At 45.0% G+C, this 13759-nt stretch overlaps 1 protein-coding gene across 6 annotated transcripts in view; it reads left to right on the top strand.

Moving 5' to 3' along the window:
• Positions 1-302: 302 nt before the first annotated feature.
• Positions 303-13759, top strand: part of KCNQ2 (potassium voltage-gated channel subfamily Q member 2) — a 123858-nt gene continuing 110401 nt past the window's right edge. For all 6 annotated transcript variants that reach the window (XM_040437552.1, XM_040437550.1, XM_040437547.1 and 3 more), the window contains exon 1: positions 303-604. In XM_040437552.1, the coding sequence (XP_040293486.1) occupies positions 303-604 (302 nt within the window). The remainder of the gene's footprint in view (positions 605-13759) is intronic.

Here is a 13759-nt window from a genome sequence, read left to right as displayed (position 1 = left end):
ATGTTCTGCAGCAGCAGCGGCTCTGGGACATTGCATTGTGGGTGGGATGTACATTGCTGAGCAGCCCCTCCCTCTAGTAATACATAACGAGCCGTGGGGAGTGGGCACAAGGGGTTAAACCGGCTGCCAGTCTAGGAGGAGCCAGGGCTCCGGATTGCAGAGATTCAGTCTTCATCACTGTGCACGGAGCTGCTGCATTCATCAGAACCCCCTCCATCCAGGGATATGAGCCCACCAACCGGAGCTACCCCCCGTCCAGCATGGACCACCGGTGAGACCCCCGCCAAGTCCATTCACTGACCATGGTGCAAAAATCCCGCAATGGGGGGGTCTACCCCGGCCCCACAGGGGAGAAGAAGCTGAAGGTGGGCTTCGTGGGGCTGGACCCGGGGGCCCCGGAATGCAGCAGGGACGGGGCTCTGCTCATCGATGGCTCCGATCTCAACACAAAGAGAAGCAGCATCCTCAGCACGAAGAGCCGCTCCGCGGTGCCCGGGACCGGGAAGCCCCCGAAACGCAACGCCTTCTACCGCAAGCTGCAGAATTTCCTCTACAATGTGCTGGAGAGACCCCGCGGCTGGACCTTCATATACCATGCCTACGTGTGAGTACTCGGTGGTGGGGGGCACATGGGTCACTGGGGAAACCTACACTGCACAAGGGAGTTGTACTGGGCAAACCACTGAAAAACTGGGTACCCCATAACTGGGACACAGCCATCAAAGGGGGTGCCTCATCAATGGGGATCCACTGGATAAGGGGTACTTACAACAGAATACAGTCTTCAAATGTGGGCACAGACTTGATCATGGGTTCTTTGGGTAAGTTTGCCTAAGTTGGGGGTGGGGGGCAAATAGGGTACACATAGAAAATGAGAAAGAATGGGGAACAGTAGGGTGCTTCAAACAGGAGTACAGTAATGATCAGGCATAGATGTAGCTTTTAAAGCTGTAATGTTGGAGCCTTGATGTAGGCTTATTGTGCCAGGAAAGAAAATGTAGGGTGGGCGAAATTGGGGATCCACACAACAATAGGGTACAACTAAAATGTCAATACATCGATGATAGGTGCAGCAGTTACGGAAATATAGATCCTCAGACATAGGAGTGGTCTTCTAAGACAGATGTCTGATTTACATTTTTGGGGTGTACTGGGCGATCGGGACAGTTGGTTTACACGGTATTCTAGGACTATGCCATCATTTCAGATTATGGTTGAACACACTGTAGGGTACATCTCCGTGGTCACAATTTATGGTTCTCCTTACAGATATCATGGTTATATAATTATGCTTACTGTATGCCTTGGAGAACAATCCTACTCCGATATACTTTAGGAAATCAGCCTACTAAATTCTGGGCACAGTATGGCAGTCACGTAGCCTATCATGTTCCTAGAAAGAATTGGACATGTGGAGTGCAGTATTTAGCAGTGTATACTTATTTTTAAAAATATTGTTGGCCTTAATGTTGGGAATGGCACTGTGACTACCAAAGGGAAAGGTTTAGCAGAACCAAGACATGTGGGGCGCTCTACAGAAATAACTTATCACCAGCTATTGTTATAGGTTGTCTATAGATCAGTGGTAACTAGGGTTCAATAGATGGAAAGATCTGGATGTGTGTGAGGTTCTGCAGATATCTGACAGCTCCACATCCTCATAAACCTTATTGTTTATAGATATAGGAGTACTGTAAGTCCAGAACATCTTGCAGGTTCTACTAAAGGCTATCAGTATGTCCAAAGAATTGTGTTGCATGATAGAGGCAATCAAGTAACCATTTGAGTTCCTGGATGCTAAATTGTTGTACAGAACACATAACATATATAAGGAAGGAGGCATCATCTCAAATACTGTTGCTATAGACAATTTCCACCCTAAACAATGATCGTGTACACTTATTTACTATGTATGATGAAAACTTGAGGACCATGAATATGGTCAAGTGTTATCTTAGTACATACAGAAGATTCAGTAAATTTATGTGCTCCTATATGAAAGTCAATAACTGAAGGAGGGTGGAATTTCATTTCATTGTTCATAGCTTAGAACATAATTTTGAGGACCTTGTCCAACTTTTGGTTCTGTAGGAGCTTTGCTTTCCATCAGATTTCTATTTCCCTACAGGTATGCCTGACCATAACCCATGTTAGCTATGCTCTCAGTTCATAAAAAGGCTCCCTTTTGCTGGATGTTTAACCCCCTCAGTGCTGATTTGGAGTTTGTGCCTCATATCCTTCCATCATTAAGTTTCCTAGTCAGTTTCTATATCATTTTATATGATTGTAAATTTTACTTTTCTGGATTATTTGTAGATTATGGGTCTTTCATATCTTCAGTAGTAAGTACATTGCCTGTCTATCATCAATATGGCTCTTGCCAACCACACCCCAACTATGTCTTCCTTACGTTGGATGATTTAATTCTTCAGCCGTCATTACAGTCCAAGATCCAGTATGAACCTGCCTCCTGCACTATCCCTCTACCTAAAACATCTGGAGATGGCCTCTTGTGATGTTTCTTCTATTGTAGTGGCCCATGCAATGGTTACATCTCCATCAATTGTCGTTTTCTTTTGCTGTGACTTCAGCTTAGAGCTGATGCTTTTATTTGATTCCCAAGCAATAGAAAGAGAGCAGGAGTCAACATTGTCTGCGAATTTGGCCCATCCCACAATTTGTACACACAAAAAGGGGGGAACCTTCCATTCAAAACATGTACAACGTCACAGCTGGATCTCTTCTGTGTGCTGAGAAGAGCACAAAGCTGAAGATGTCTTCTAGTGTAGAGAATACATACAGTATCTGTCTTCGGGGGAGTCATGTGGAGCCTTAGCCATCTCTTTCGCTATCAGCCAGTACATAATAGAACATTCCTTAGCTCATTCTTGCTCTTGGAATGACCACAAGATTGATCTCCCTTGGAGATGTCCCCATTTTAGTTGATCATCAGCTTCATGTGGTGGATTTTCATAGAACGATACATTAGACCCTAATCCACAAACACTAATCAATGGAGTTCATTGCAGAACGTCAGCTGGTGTGAAACCGCTCAGGAAGGTGCGATTTCCTGCCTCTCTCTCATCGACATGAGCTTGCTATTATTATGTGAAGACTGAAAAGAATAGTCAATGTGAAAATACGCTGATTGTTTATATCTTATTTTTTGTTAATTAGCACCCATGACCATAGATTGCAGCAAACAATGTCCATACCATGACGAAAAGATTGCAGTAAGCTAATGAAAATCAGAAAATGTATTGGGTAGGCTGTAATCTGTTTTCTCGGTCTATGGTCATGGATTTCTCAAGAGGTCTTTATTGGTGAGGGTCAAGGAAGATGAGACCACCATGAATCGCTAGAACCCACTAGTCAAGTTTAAGTTCACCCGCATGGCGCTGTCAAGGAAGATGAGACCACCATGGATCGCTAGAACCCACTAGTCAAGTTTAGGTTGACCCCCCATGGCTCTTCTTAGGCACCTCTTTTTTGCAGAAAGAGACACTTGTTAAAGAGGACCTTTCACTAGAATAAAAAATCTAAACTAAGCATACAGACATGGAGAGCGGCGCCCAGGGATCTCCCTGCACTTACTGTGATACCTGGGCGCCGCTCCGTTCTCCCGGTATAGGCTCTGGTATCTTCATATGTTCGGCTCCACCCAGTTGAGCCTGCCGGCGTCTCCTTCTCCCAGGCTGTAGCGCTGGCCAATTGCAGAGCTCAGCTCATAGCCTGAGAGAAAAAAAAAAACTCTCAGGCTATGAGCTGAGCGCTGCGATTGGCCAGCGCTACAGCCTGGGAGAAGGAGATGCCGGCAGGCTCCACCCAGTTGAGCCGAACATATGAAGATACCGGAGCCTATACCGGGAGAACGGAGCGGCGCCCAGGTATAACAGTAAGTGCAGGGAGATCCCTGGACGCCGGTCTCCATGTCTGTATGCTTAGTTTAGATTTTTTATTCTAGTGAAAGGTCCTCTTTAAGGTCATTCTGTCAAAGGGATAAAAAAGAGGGGGTGCAAAAAGGGGTGTAACTATGGTGGGTACAGAAGTAATAGTTGCATGTAAGTCTACTTTCACACTCGCGTTTTGGCTTTCCGTTTGTGAGATCCGTTCATCTGGTGCCCCCTCTGCCAAAAAAGAGGATACTAGTATTACAATTAGGTAGAAGGGCTCCAGGAGCTTCAAGTTATGTCTCTGAGGGAAAAAAAGTTAGGGACTGAAGATCTTAAGCAGAAGACAACATTTTGTTGTTTTTCTTCTGAAGACCAAAAACACCACAAAGGCCTCTCAATAAAGAATAAAAAAAAAGCTATGTTTTAATGGTGGCTTTGTCCCAACTACTGTATAAAGTAAGGTATAGAGGTTTTTATTTATTTATTGCAGTAGCAGTATATTCAAGAAATGGCAAAGTGCTGATAGGAAAATGTCATCAACGTGGGCAAAGTAAGGGTAGGTTCCCGCTGCAGTTTCTGCCATTGAATGGAGAAAAGCCTCCACACCGTAACCGTCCCGAGAATGGACGTGTACATTCTTGGCAAGGTCTGGAAAACCATACAGCAAGAATCCTCTGACGCATGAACAATGGAAGGTGGTTTCAGCGCTGATTTGGCGTGAAACCCACACCAAAAAAAAAAAACGCCATACCTTTACAGTATTCAGCTGAGGTCACTAGGATGGTGAGGCATTGTTCTCTGTCTCATGACTCTTTTGTTCAGACAGCATATGGGTTATGGACATAGACTAAGGTACCAATTATCAGGAACGTATGTTCGTCCGAACTTTGCCGTGTGGAAACGTGCCGCCAATCATCTGACAAATGCGCGAATGCTCGTTTGTCAGGTGAGTGGCTCTTTTATGCGGCATAAAGAAATCATGTTTTTTTTTTTTCAGGATGTATAGATGGGGATGTGTTGCTGACAACTGAAAACTGTATGGGGATGAAGAATTGGATTATGGGTCTTTTTACCCTGACAGATTATTGCTTCAATGAACAGCCATATGTATGATCATTCAGTACTTACGATCAACTGTGCATCTGCAAATCCCCAGTTTACATGGGGTGATGTGCTGCTGAGAAAAGATCATTTCCCTGCCCATATAAAAGATCCGATCAGCCGGCAGACAGTTAATTGGCTGGCCTTGGATCAGTGATCAGAAACAAAATGTTCCTTTTGAAGGTTCGTGTGACTAATAATTGGTCAGTGTAAGGCCCTTGAAAGGGTTTTCTAAGATTTCTATACTAATGTCCTCTGGATAGGTCATCACTATCTAATTGGTGGGGGTCCAACATCTGCCCACCCTTCCCCAATTCCCCGCCCCAACTGTGTTGACAAGGCTCCTGGCACAGCACCGTACATTTTATAGCGGCTGTGCTTGGTATCGAGCTTTGCCCCATTCACTTTTATGGGGCTGAGCTGCTCCTAGGTCGCGGTGCTCACAGGAAAGCCGCTGCCTTCTCAAATAGCAAATCAGAGAAGGTCCCTGGGTGTCGGACCCCGCCAACCAGGTATTGATGACCTATCCTGAGGATAGGTCATCAGTATAACAATCTCAGGAAGGCCTTTAAACTCACAATCAGTGATGGCCAGTTCACATTGTTCGCCCGCAAACACATGCGGGCTGCCATCTTAACTCACAAGTCCAGCGAGGCACAGGTAAGCCCTTACCTGTGCCTGTGCCGGGAGCCGGTCTGAAACAAATGCGGTCACCTTGAGCAGGCAGTTCCAAGAACAGCCGCCGGGGGCCTTCATTGGGCTGTTCTCGGAACTGCCTGCTCCCGCTGACCGCATTTGTTTCAGACCGGCTCGCGGCACAGGTAAGGACTTACCTGTGCCTCGCTGGACTTGTGAGTTAAGATGGCAGCCCGCATGCGTTCGTGGGAGAACAATGCGAACTGGCCATCACTGCTCACAATGCCTAGTCTGTATGGTCAGCAGGTACAATGAAATGGTCTCCATCTTCTGTCTTGGACCACCATTTTACATATTGAGGATCATGGAGGGTCCAATTTTTGGAGCTGCCATTTTTTGTTCCACCAGTACGTATAGCCAATGGAATAATATTAACTATTTAGGAAATATGGCAGCTGTAATCTAATGGGTTCCCATGGACAGCACCATTTTGATTTGACCTAATCTTCCCAAAATGTCATATCCTGTGTTCTGTTCTTCAGGTCGCACCACGAAGGACTGAGTGGTTGTCAGGTGGAGCTGCCTTTTAGGGCTTATTCACATAACCATAGTTGTGTTCCAAGTGCTGTCCGTTACTTGTAAGAATACAAGTAAATACGGATATTCACACTACCATTTCTTCAGAGATCCTTGTGGCTGATCCAAGAAGCTCAGTGCATGTTCTATTCTGTTCCATTTTCAGACTTGTCTATTCAATGTATTGGAGTGAGAGAACAGCAGATAACACACAGAAGCAATCCTTGTGCTATCCAGTTTTCAAGGATGTTTTTTATAGATGGAAAATCAGACATGTTCATGTGAATAAGCCCTTAAAGGGAACCTGTCACGTTAAAAGGGGTGTTTAAGCTGCAGGCACCATGTTATAGAGCAGAAGGAGATGAGCAGAATGATATATAGTTTTATGGGAAAAGATTCAATATAACTTTTTATACACTTAAAATTCCTGCTCATGGGCTGTGAAGTGAGGGAGGTGGTCCTATCAGTGATTGACAGCTATCTCTCTATACACAGTCATAGAGGGAATGCTGTCAATCACTGATAGGACCGCCTCCTTGACTTCAAAGCACAGAATGAGCAGGAATTTAAAAGAACAAAATTCAAGTTATATGGAATCTTTTTTCACAAAACTATATATCAATCTGCTCCGCTCATCCTGCTCTATAGCCTGCTACCTGTAGCTTACATTACATTTTCATGGTGACAGGTTCCCTTTAAGTAGAGACACCTACTATTCTAGCAGCGGCCAATGGGCTTTTTATGATGTATCATGGCTTAACGAACTGACACGGGTCATCTTTAGATCCCAGAAATTTGTTACGTTGCCTTTAGTCATAGCTCACAAATGGCCGCCCTCATTGAGCGTATGTGGTAGTGACACAAATGATTTATCTTCTTAAAGGTCAGTGAGACCTTGGGGAGACCATGCTAATAACAAAGATAATTAAGATATGATTATCATGTGGTGATTCTGGTTACAATATAATAATAGCAAAGACAGGTGCACTCTGCGGACTTACTAAACCCTCAAACTGATCTTAAAATTGCGAGATTAGCCAACATATCCTACTGTGGAGGACATGTCTGAGCCCGAGCACCGCGCCAAGGTTTCTTAAGTAGCTTGGGTCCTAACACTCACCTACCTGTGCCGTATGGGCAATACCAGGGGCCAGTGGGCATTGAATGACCACAGTCTGGCCGGGGCATCACAGTTTACTGTGCGCATGCGCCGGCCCCGGCCTAACTTACGTTCTTGCCGTGATCACAGCATCACGGCAAGAACGTAAGTTAGGCCCAGGCCGGCGCATGCGCACAGTAAACTGTGATGCCCCGGCCAGACTGTGGTCATTCAATGCGCACGCGCCGATATCGCGGTCATCAGCGCATGCGCGGGATTACGGACAGTAGGAGGAAAGATAGAGAAGAGACCAAGGGCGGGCAGACGCGGTGGATGGGCGGGCAGAAGCGGAGGAGGAGGAGTAAATTGGTATGAAAATGACCCAGGGGCCTGGGCACCGGCCGTTGTAAGGCCACCCCTGGGCACCTTCACAGCCTCATTTGCATACGGAATAAAAGTGTTTTTCGGACGAACGATGCTAGCAGGGAACTAACGGTAAGAACAGTTTTAATAGGGGGGATGCCGTGGACATAAGTCTGTTAATATGTTAATAGGATCAATCGGCGTGAAAGACTCCCTTTAAAGGGGTTATCCGAGTTAATAAAAAAAATAAAAAAACACTTAAAATCCATCAGGATATACATATAATTTGGTTAAGCTTGATTTCATCAAGTTAAAACCCATATTTGCACCTTTTCATGGTCCTGTTATTGCTGTGTTTACATGCTCAAGTACAAGGTGAGGGGGCGTATAACAACAAAGCCTGAGCTCTGCCTCATGAATATTTCTGGGCGTGAACAACCTGACCTTCCCCGCCCCCTGCTCTGCACTTTGCATAAAAATAAATACACACACAGGGCAGAAGATCTCCCTGTCACATTGCAGCTGCACAGTGTAAGTTATGTTATTTTACATACATTTCTTTCATGTTTGGTTTTGTTTCTAGTCTAAAAATGTTCTTTCTGTTATTACAGTATATCAAGGAGGACGTATTTGCACTAATTCCAAATTCCGTCACCATAGAAAATGAATGGGTCCGCACCCGTTCCGCAAAATTGCAGAACAAATGTGGACCCATTTGCGGATGTGTGAATGGAGCCTAAGGCTACTTTCACACTAGAGGCAGGATCGATCCAACAGGCTGTTCACCCTGTCGGATCCGCCCTGCCGCTATTTTGCCGTGCCGCTGGACTGCCGCTCTGTCCCCATTGACTATAAAGGAGACGGTGGTGGAGCTATGGATTTTCGACTTTTTATGGTACTTTCACACTAGCGTTAGTGTGATCCGGCAGGCAGTTCCATCGTCAGAGCTGCCCGCCGGATCCGCCATTCAGTGTGACAACTGACAGCATTTGTAGACGGATCCAGGTGCGGATCCGTCTAGAAATGCATTGCAATAACCGATTTGTCTATCCGCTTGTCATGCGGATGGACGGATCCCTCATTTTTCATGTTCTGCGCATGCGCAGACCGGAAGGGCAGATCCGTCCTTCAGTTGTTTTGCAACGCCGGATCCGCAAGGCAGCTCCGTCGTCGGAGCTGTGTGCCCGCTGGATGCGCCGATCAGTGTGACAAGTGACAGCATTTGTAGACGGATCCAGGTGCGGATCCATCTAGAAATGCATTGCAATAACGGATCCGTCTATCCGCTTGTCATGCGGATGGACGGATCCCTCTGTCAGTCTTTTTCACATTTTTCATGTTCTGTGCATGCGCAGACCGGAAGGGCGGATCCGTCCTTCAGTTGTTTTGCAACGCCGGATCCGCACGGCAGCTCCATCGTCAGAGCTGCGTGCCCGCTGGATGCGCCAATCAGTGTGACAAGTGACAGCATTTGTAGACGGATCCAGGTGCGGATCCGTCTAGAAATGAATTGCAATAACGGATCCGTCTAGCGGCACCGTCAAATAGCGGCAGGGCGGATCCGACAGGGTGAACAGCCTGTCGGATACGTCCTGCCGCTAGTGTGAAAATATCATTAGCATTATCTGTATCTAAGCAATATCTATATTATTCAAATATATATTCAATATGGATATTGCTTAGATAAATCCATATATTGGTGGCAGATAAGGATTTTATATAGCTGAATAATGATGATGATAATAATAATGATGGCCAATAATTTATTTATATTTCCCAGGGGGTGTTCAATGTGTGTGTGGGGGGGGGGGGGGACCAGGGCTGTAATAATGATCCCCAGATGCAGAGGGGAACGTTTACAAACTGCCACCTCTAGCCCCAGTGAATGCAGGAGGGACAAACATACCCTGTGCTGCTGGAGATCACCTCTGGATTGTACTGCCTCGATCGCATAGCAGTGCTGAGGCCGTGACAAGAGCTGGAGGGGGGAGGGCACCAGAGGCTCTGACGTTCCGTTTACAGAGCCTGGACACTCCCTCAAGCAGGGAGAAGCTTGTAAACGGGACGTCAGTGCTTACTGACGTCAGGTGTAACATGACCCTGAACTGAACTGGCCAAACAGTGATAGATAGGTAATGAAAGTGATTTTAAGAATCTTTCACTGGTCTACAATAAATGCAATTAGAATAGATTTATTTAAGTCGGATAACCCCTTTAAGCATTTTTGTACTTCCCGCCTTTTATGCAAATTAACATAAAAGAGTCATATCTTACTTGTGTGACCAGAGAAGAGTCATATTTCCAAGCTCTGACTCATCTCAGGGTAATTTGCATATGTATCAAATATTTTTTTTTACACAATAAAAGCACACAGAGCTATGGGGACTGGGTATTGGGGATGTGCTAGCGGCCATCTAGCAACCCATGTCCTCATCTCTATACCCAAAATCCCGGTGACAGGTTCCCTTTAAAGAACCCTATGTAATAACCCATCAGACGATCATTCATTGTTTTATTTCTAGTTATTGGCGAACATCGTGATCCACTATTTCATTATTCGCTTCCCCAGAGAATTCACTTTATTCATTCTTGGTAATAACAGGAATTATCCATACTACAGAACAGAATTCAGCTTCTACATTAAGAATATTGGAATATTATATTTACTCTGGTGCTGTAAACAATGGATTGTTATCAGTAGAGATGAGCGAATTTCATATTTTGAAATTCGTTCACACTTCGTTTGTTGGTTAAAGGTGAATTGCGTTTTGGATTTCGTTACCACGGACCATAACGCAATTGTATGACGGAATACATAACGGAATGCCTTTAGAGGCGGTCCGTTATTCATTCCATCAGAATAGAAGTCTATGGGCTGCAAAACGGATCCGTCCTGTTTCCGTTATGCATTCCGTCATAGAAATCCGTTATGGTCCGTGGTAACGGAATCCATAACGCAATTCACCTTTAATCAACAAACGAAGTGTGAACAAATTTCATGAGCGGAAATTTTCTTACCAGTTGGCTGTATTTGTGAGTTATAACCTCCCTTCTGTCATGTGACCAACACGCTGACTCTCCAAATAACTCAGCATCTTATGTGTGGACAGAAAGGCAGTTTCTCTGTGTATTCCTATGGGAACCTCAAAATCAGGCTCATAGGAATGAATAGAGAAGTAACTGACTTCCTGTCCTGTGTCAGTTGGAGATCAGAGAGTTGGTCACTAGCCTTGAGTGAATCGAGCTTCGAAGTCGACCTTCGACCTCGGATTCTTATTTTAAAATGTTTAAGACGCAGATAGGAATACCGAATTAATTCACTGAAGTCTCCCTCAACTTTGGGCTATACGACTTGTGACTACACGCAGCCCATACATTTTAACGGTATATGGAGACAGCATTAAAATCAAAGTTTTTGAACAGATCGACTTCAGATCTATGATCCAAAGCTTGATTCGCTCAAGACTATTGGTCACGTGACACAGCTGAGGCTCAGAAGGGAGGTTATAACTCAACTGGTAAAAAGATTACCTTCACTACAGTTTATATCATGTACCTCTCTAACAGGTCAAAGGATAAACATTTTTGTGGTAGTGCTTCTTTAAGAAGTCCCATAGCAGTAAATGGAGAGAGCCAAACCTGCGCGACCTGCTCTCCATTCCTGCTGGCGTGCATTAGGCTCCATTCTTGAGATGGGATTGGATCCTAGGGGTGGGACCTGCACCTATACGCCATTTCTAGCATATTCTATGGATACAGTATGCTGTAAATGTACAGATAGGACAACCCCTTTTCTTTTAAATGGCGTGGCCAGGATCAGAATATTGATAGCCTGTCCGCTGCCGATCAGCTGTTTACATCATCTACCAGCATACCGTCTGCGGTACAGGAGAACTGAATGGCACAAAGCTGCGATACTCCACACCTCTTGTACCAAGTAGACAGCAAGGCAGACGGATGTAAACAATGAAGAGACTGCAGTGCTGTACAGGCACCATGGCCTCCTCAAACAGCTGATCAGTGGGAGTGCAGAGAGTCGCACCCCCGCCAATCTGATATTGATGGCCTATCCCAAGGATAAGCCATCAATATTCAGAACCTGAAAACCCCCTTTAAAGAACTCGCATTGGAAGCAGGTATTTCTGGAATCCTCATCCTCATTGTTTATTAAATGGCCAGGAGTGGATGAGTGCTGCATGGTGGTGAGGAGTTAGTTGTCTGCTAGTCATTAGAGAAGCTTCATTTGTCCTCGCAGAGAGAGCGCAGACACATCTTTCCCTACCTTCATCATATTCCAGTTAGCAGTGATGTTTCGTTTTTTATCATGGTTTGTTGTAAGTTTTCCCCTCTTGCAATCCAGGCCGTAGGCTGTTAACATGATCAGATCTCTGCTTAATGTCAGTGAATGAATGCATTATTATATCCAGAAGCTGAAAACCTGTACAGTCCTAATACATTGCACAGATGAGTGTTTGTCACAGTTATCCATACCTCCCAACTTTTTAAAAGGAAGTACAGTATCACGGGGGCACATATTTTTTTTACACTAAGCCCTTCCTCTACCTCCGTTCAAGACACAACCAAACCTCTTTGTGCCCCCACATAGTAGTTATGCCCCCTTAGTGCCCCAAGACAACAGAATGCCCTTTTAGTGCCCCCTCACAATGGTTACACCTTAGTGCCCCCTCACAGTAAGAATGCCCTATAAGTATCCCCTTCACAGTAGTTATGCCCCTTTAGTGCTCCCTAAGTGCCTTTCACAGTAGAATGTCCCCCAGTGCTCCCTAACACTAGTTATGTCTTAATTCCTTGTCACAGTAAGAAAGAACATCCCCTTAGTTCGCCCACACAGTATCTATGCCCCCTTACTGCTTCCTAACAGTAGTTATGCCTTAATGCCCCTCACAGGAAGAATGCCCTGTAAGTGCTCACAAGGTAGAATGTCCCATTAGTGTCCCCACGCAGTAACCATGCACCTTGGTGCTCCCACACAGTAGTTACTCTGCCTTAGTGCCCCCACACAGTAGAATTGCCCCTTTCGTGCCCCCACATAGTATCTATGCCCGTTAGTGCCCCCATACAGTAGTTATACCCCGTAGTGCCCCCACACAGAAGAATGCTCCCTTAAAGGGGTTCTCCGGGAATTAATAAAATGAAAATACTTAAATATTACTTTATTATAAATATATTTCCAAATACCTTTCATTAATGGCTCGTTTTTTCTGGGGAGCAATCATTAGGAAAATTTCTGCTGTCCTATTAGCACCCACAAAACCTGTCCTAATCACAAAGGAAGACAAGTTACAACACTGAGCTGCCTCATCCTCCTCTCTGCCTGTCAGGTATTATGATCCTGAATATAGCTGATCTTTAGCTGAATCTCTGTAGGAATGGAGTTCATGAGGAGACATTAAGTAGAGAGAGGATGGACAGGACAGGCTGTGGTAATGTGGCGATGGAGACTGCATAGAAGTAGTGCTGCTCATTAGTCACATCATCAACTCCTCCGTGAACTTCATGTCTCCTCATGAACTCCATTCTACAGAGATTCAGCTGAAGATCTTATCAGCTGTATTCAGGATTACAATCCCTGACAAGTAGAGCAGAGAGGAGGATGAGGCAGCTCTTTACCTCAGTGTTGTGAAGTAACTTGTCCTGCTGTGGAATTAGGACAGGTTTTGTGTGTACTAATAGGACGGCGGCCATTTTATTTCTCCTGATTATTGCTCTCCATACAATACTAGCCATTATAACTAATAAAAGGTATTTGGGAATATATTCACAATAAAGTAATATTTAAGTACTTTCATTTTCTTAGTTCCCAGAGAACCCCTTTAATGTCCTCTCACATTACTTAAATCCCCCCTTCCTGTAGAAATGAACTCCGCCCACGCAACAGTTCTCTCCACTTAGTGCCTCTCACAAAAGTGCTGCCCTTTAGTGTTCCCCTTACAGTAGTGTTGCCCCCTTGATTTCCCTCTTAAAATAGTGAACCCCTGTAGTTTTAATCAAATAAAAAAGTAATACTAACCTAGCCTCGTTCCCCTAATTAATGGTGTACATCATCCCCTGGCTTGTGCTCTGTCTCCTG

The sequence above is a fragment of the Bufo bufo genome, chromosome 6, assembly GCF_905171765.1.
Source record: "Bufo bufo chromosome 6, aBufBuf1.1, whole genome shotgun sequence".
Classification (NCBI taxonomy): Eukaryota; Metazoa; Chordata; class Amphibia; order Anura; family Bufonidae; genus Bufo; species Bufo bufo.
Note: the sequence above shows the minus strand (reverse complement) of the source record. Positions and strands in the feature narration are given on the sequence as shown.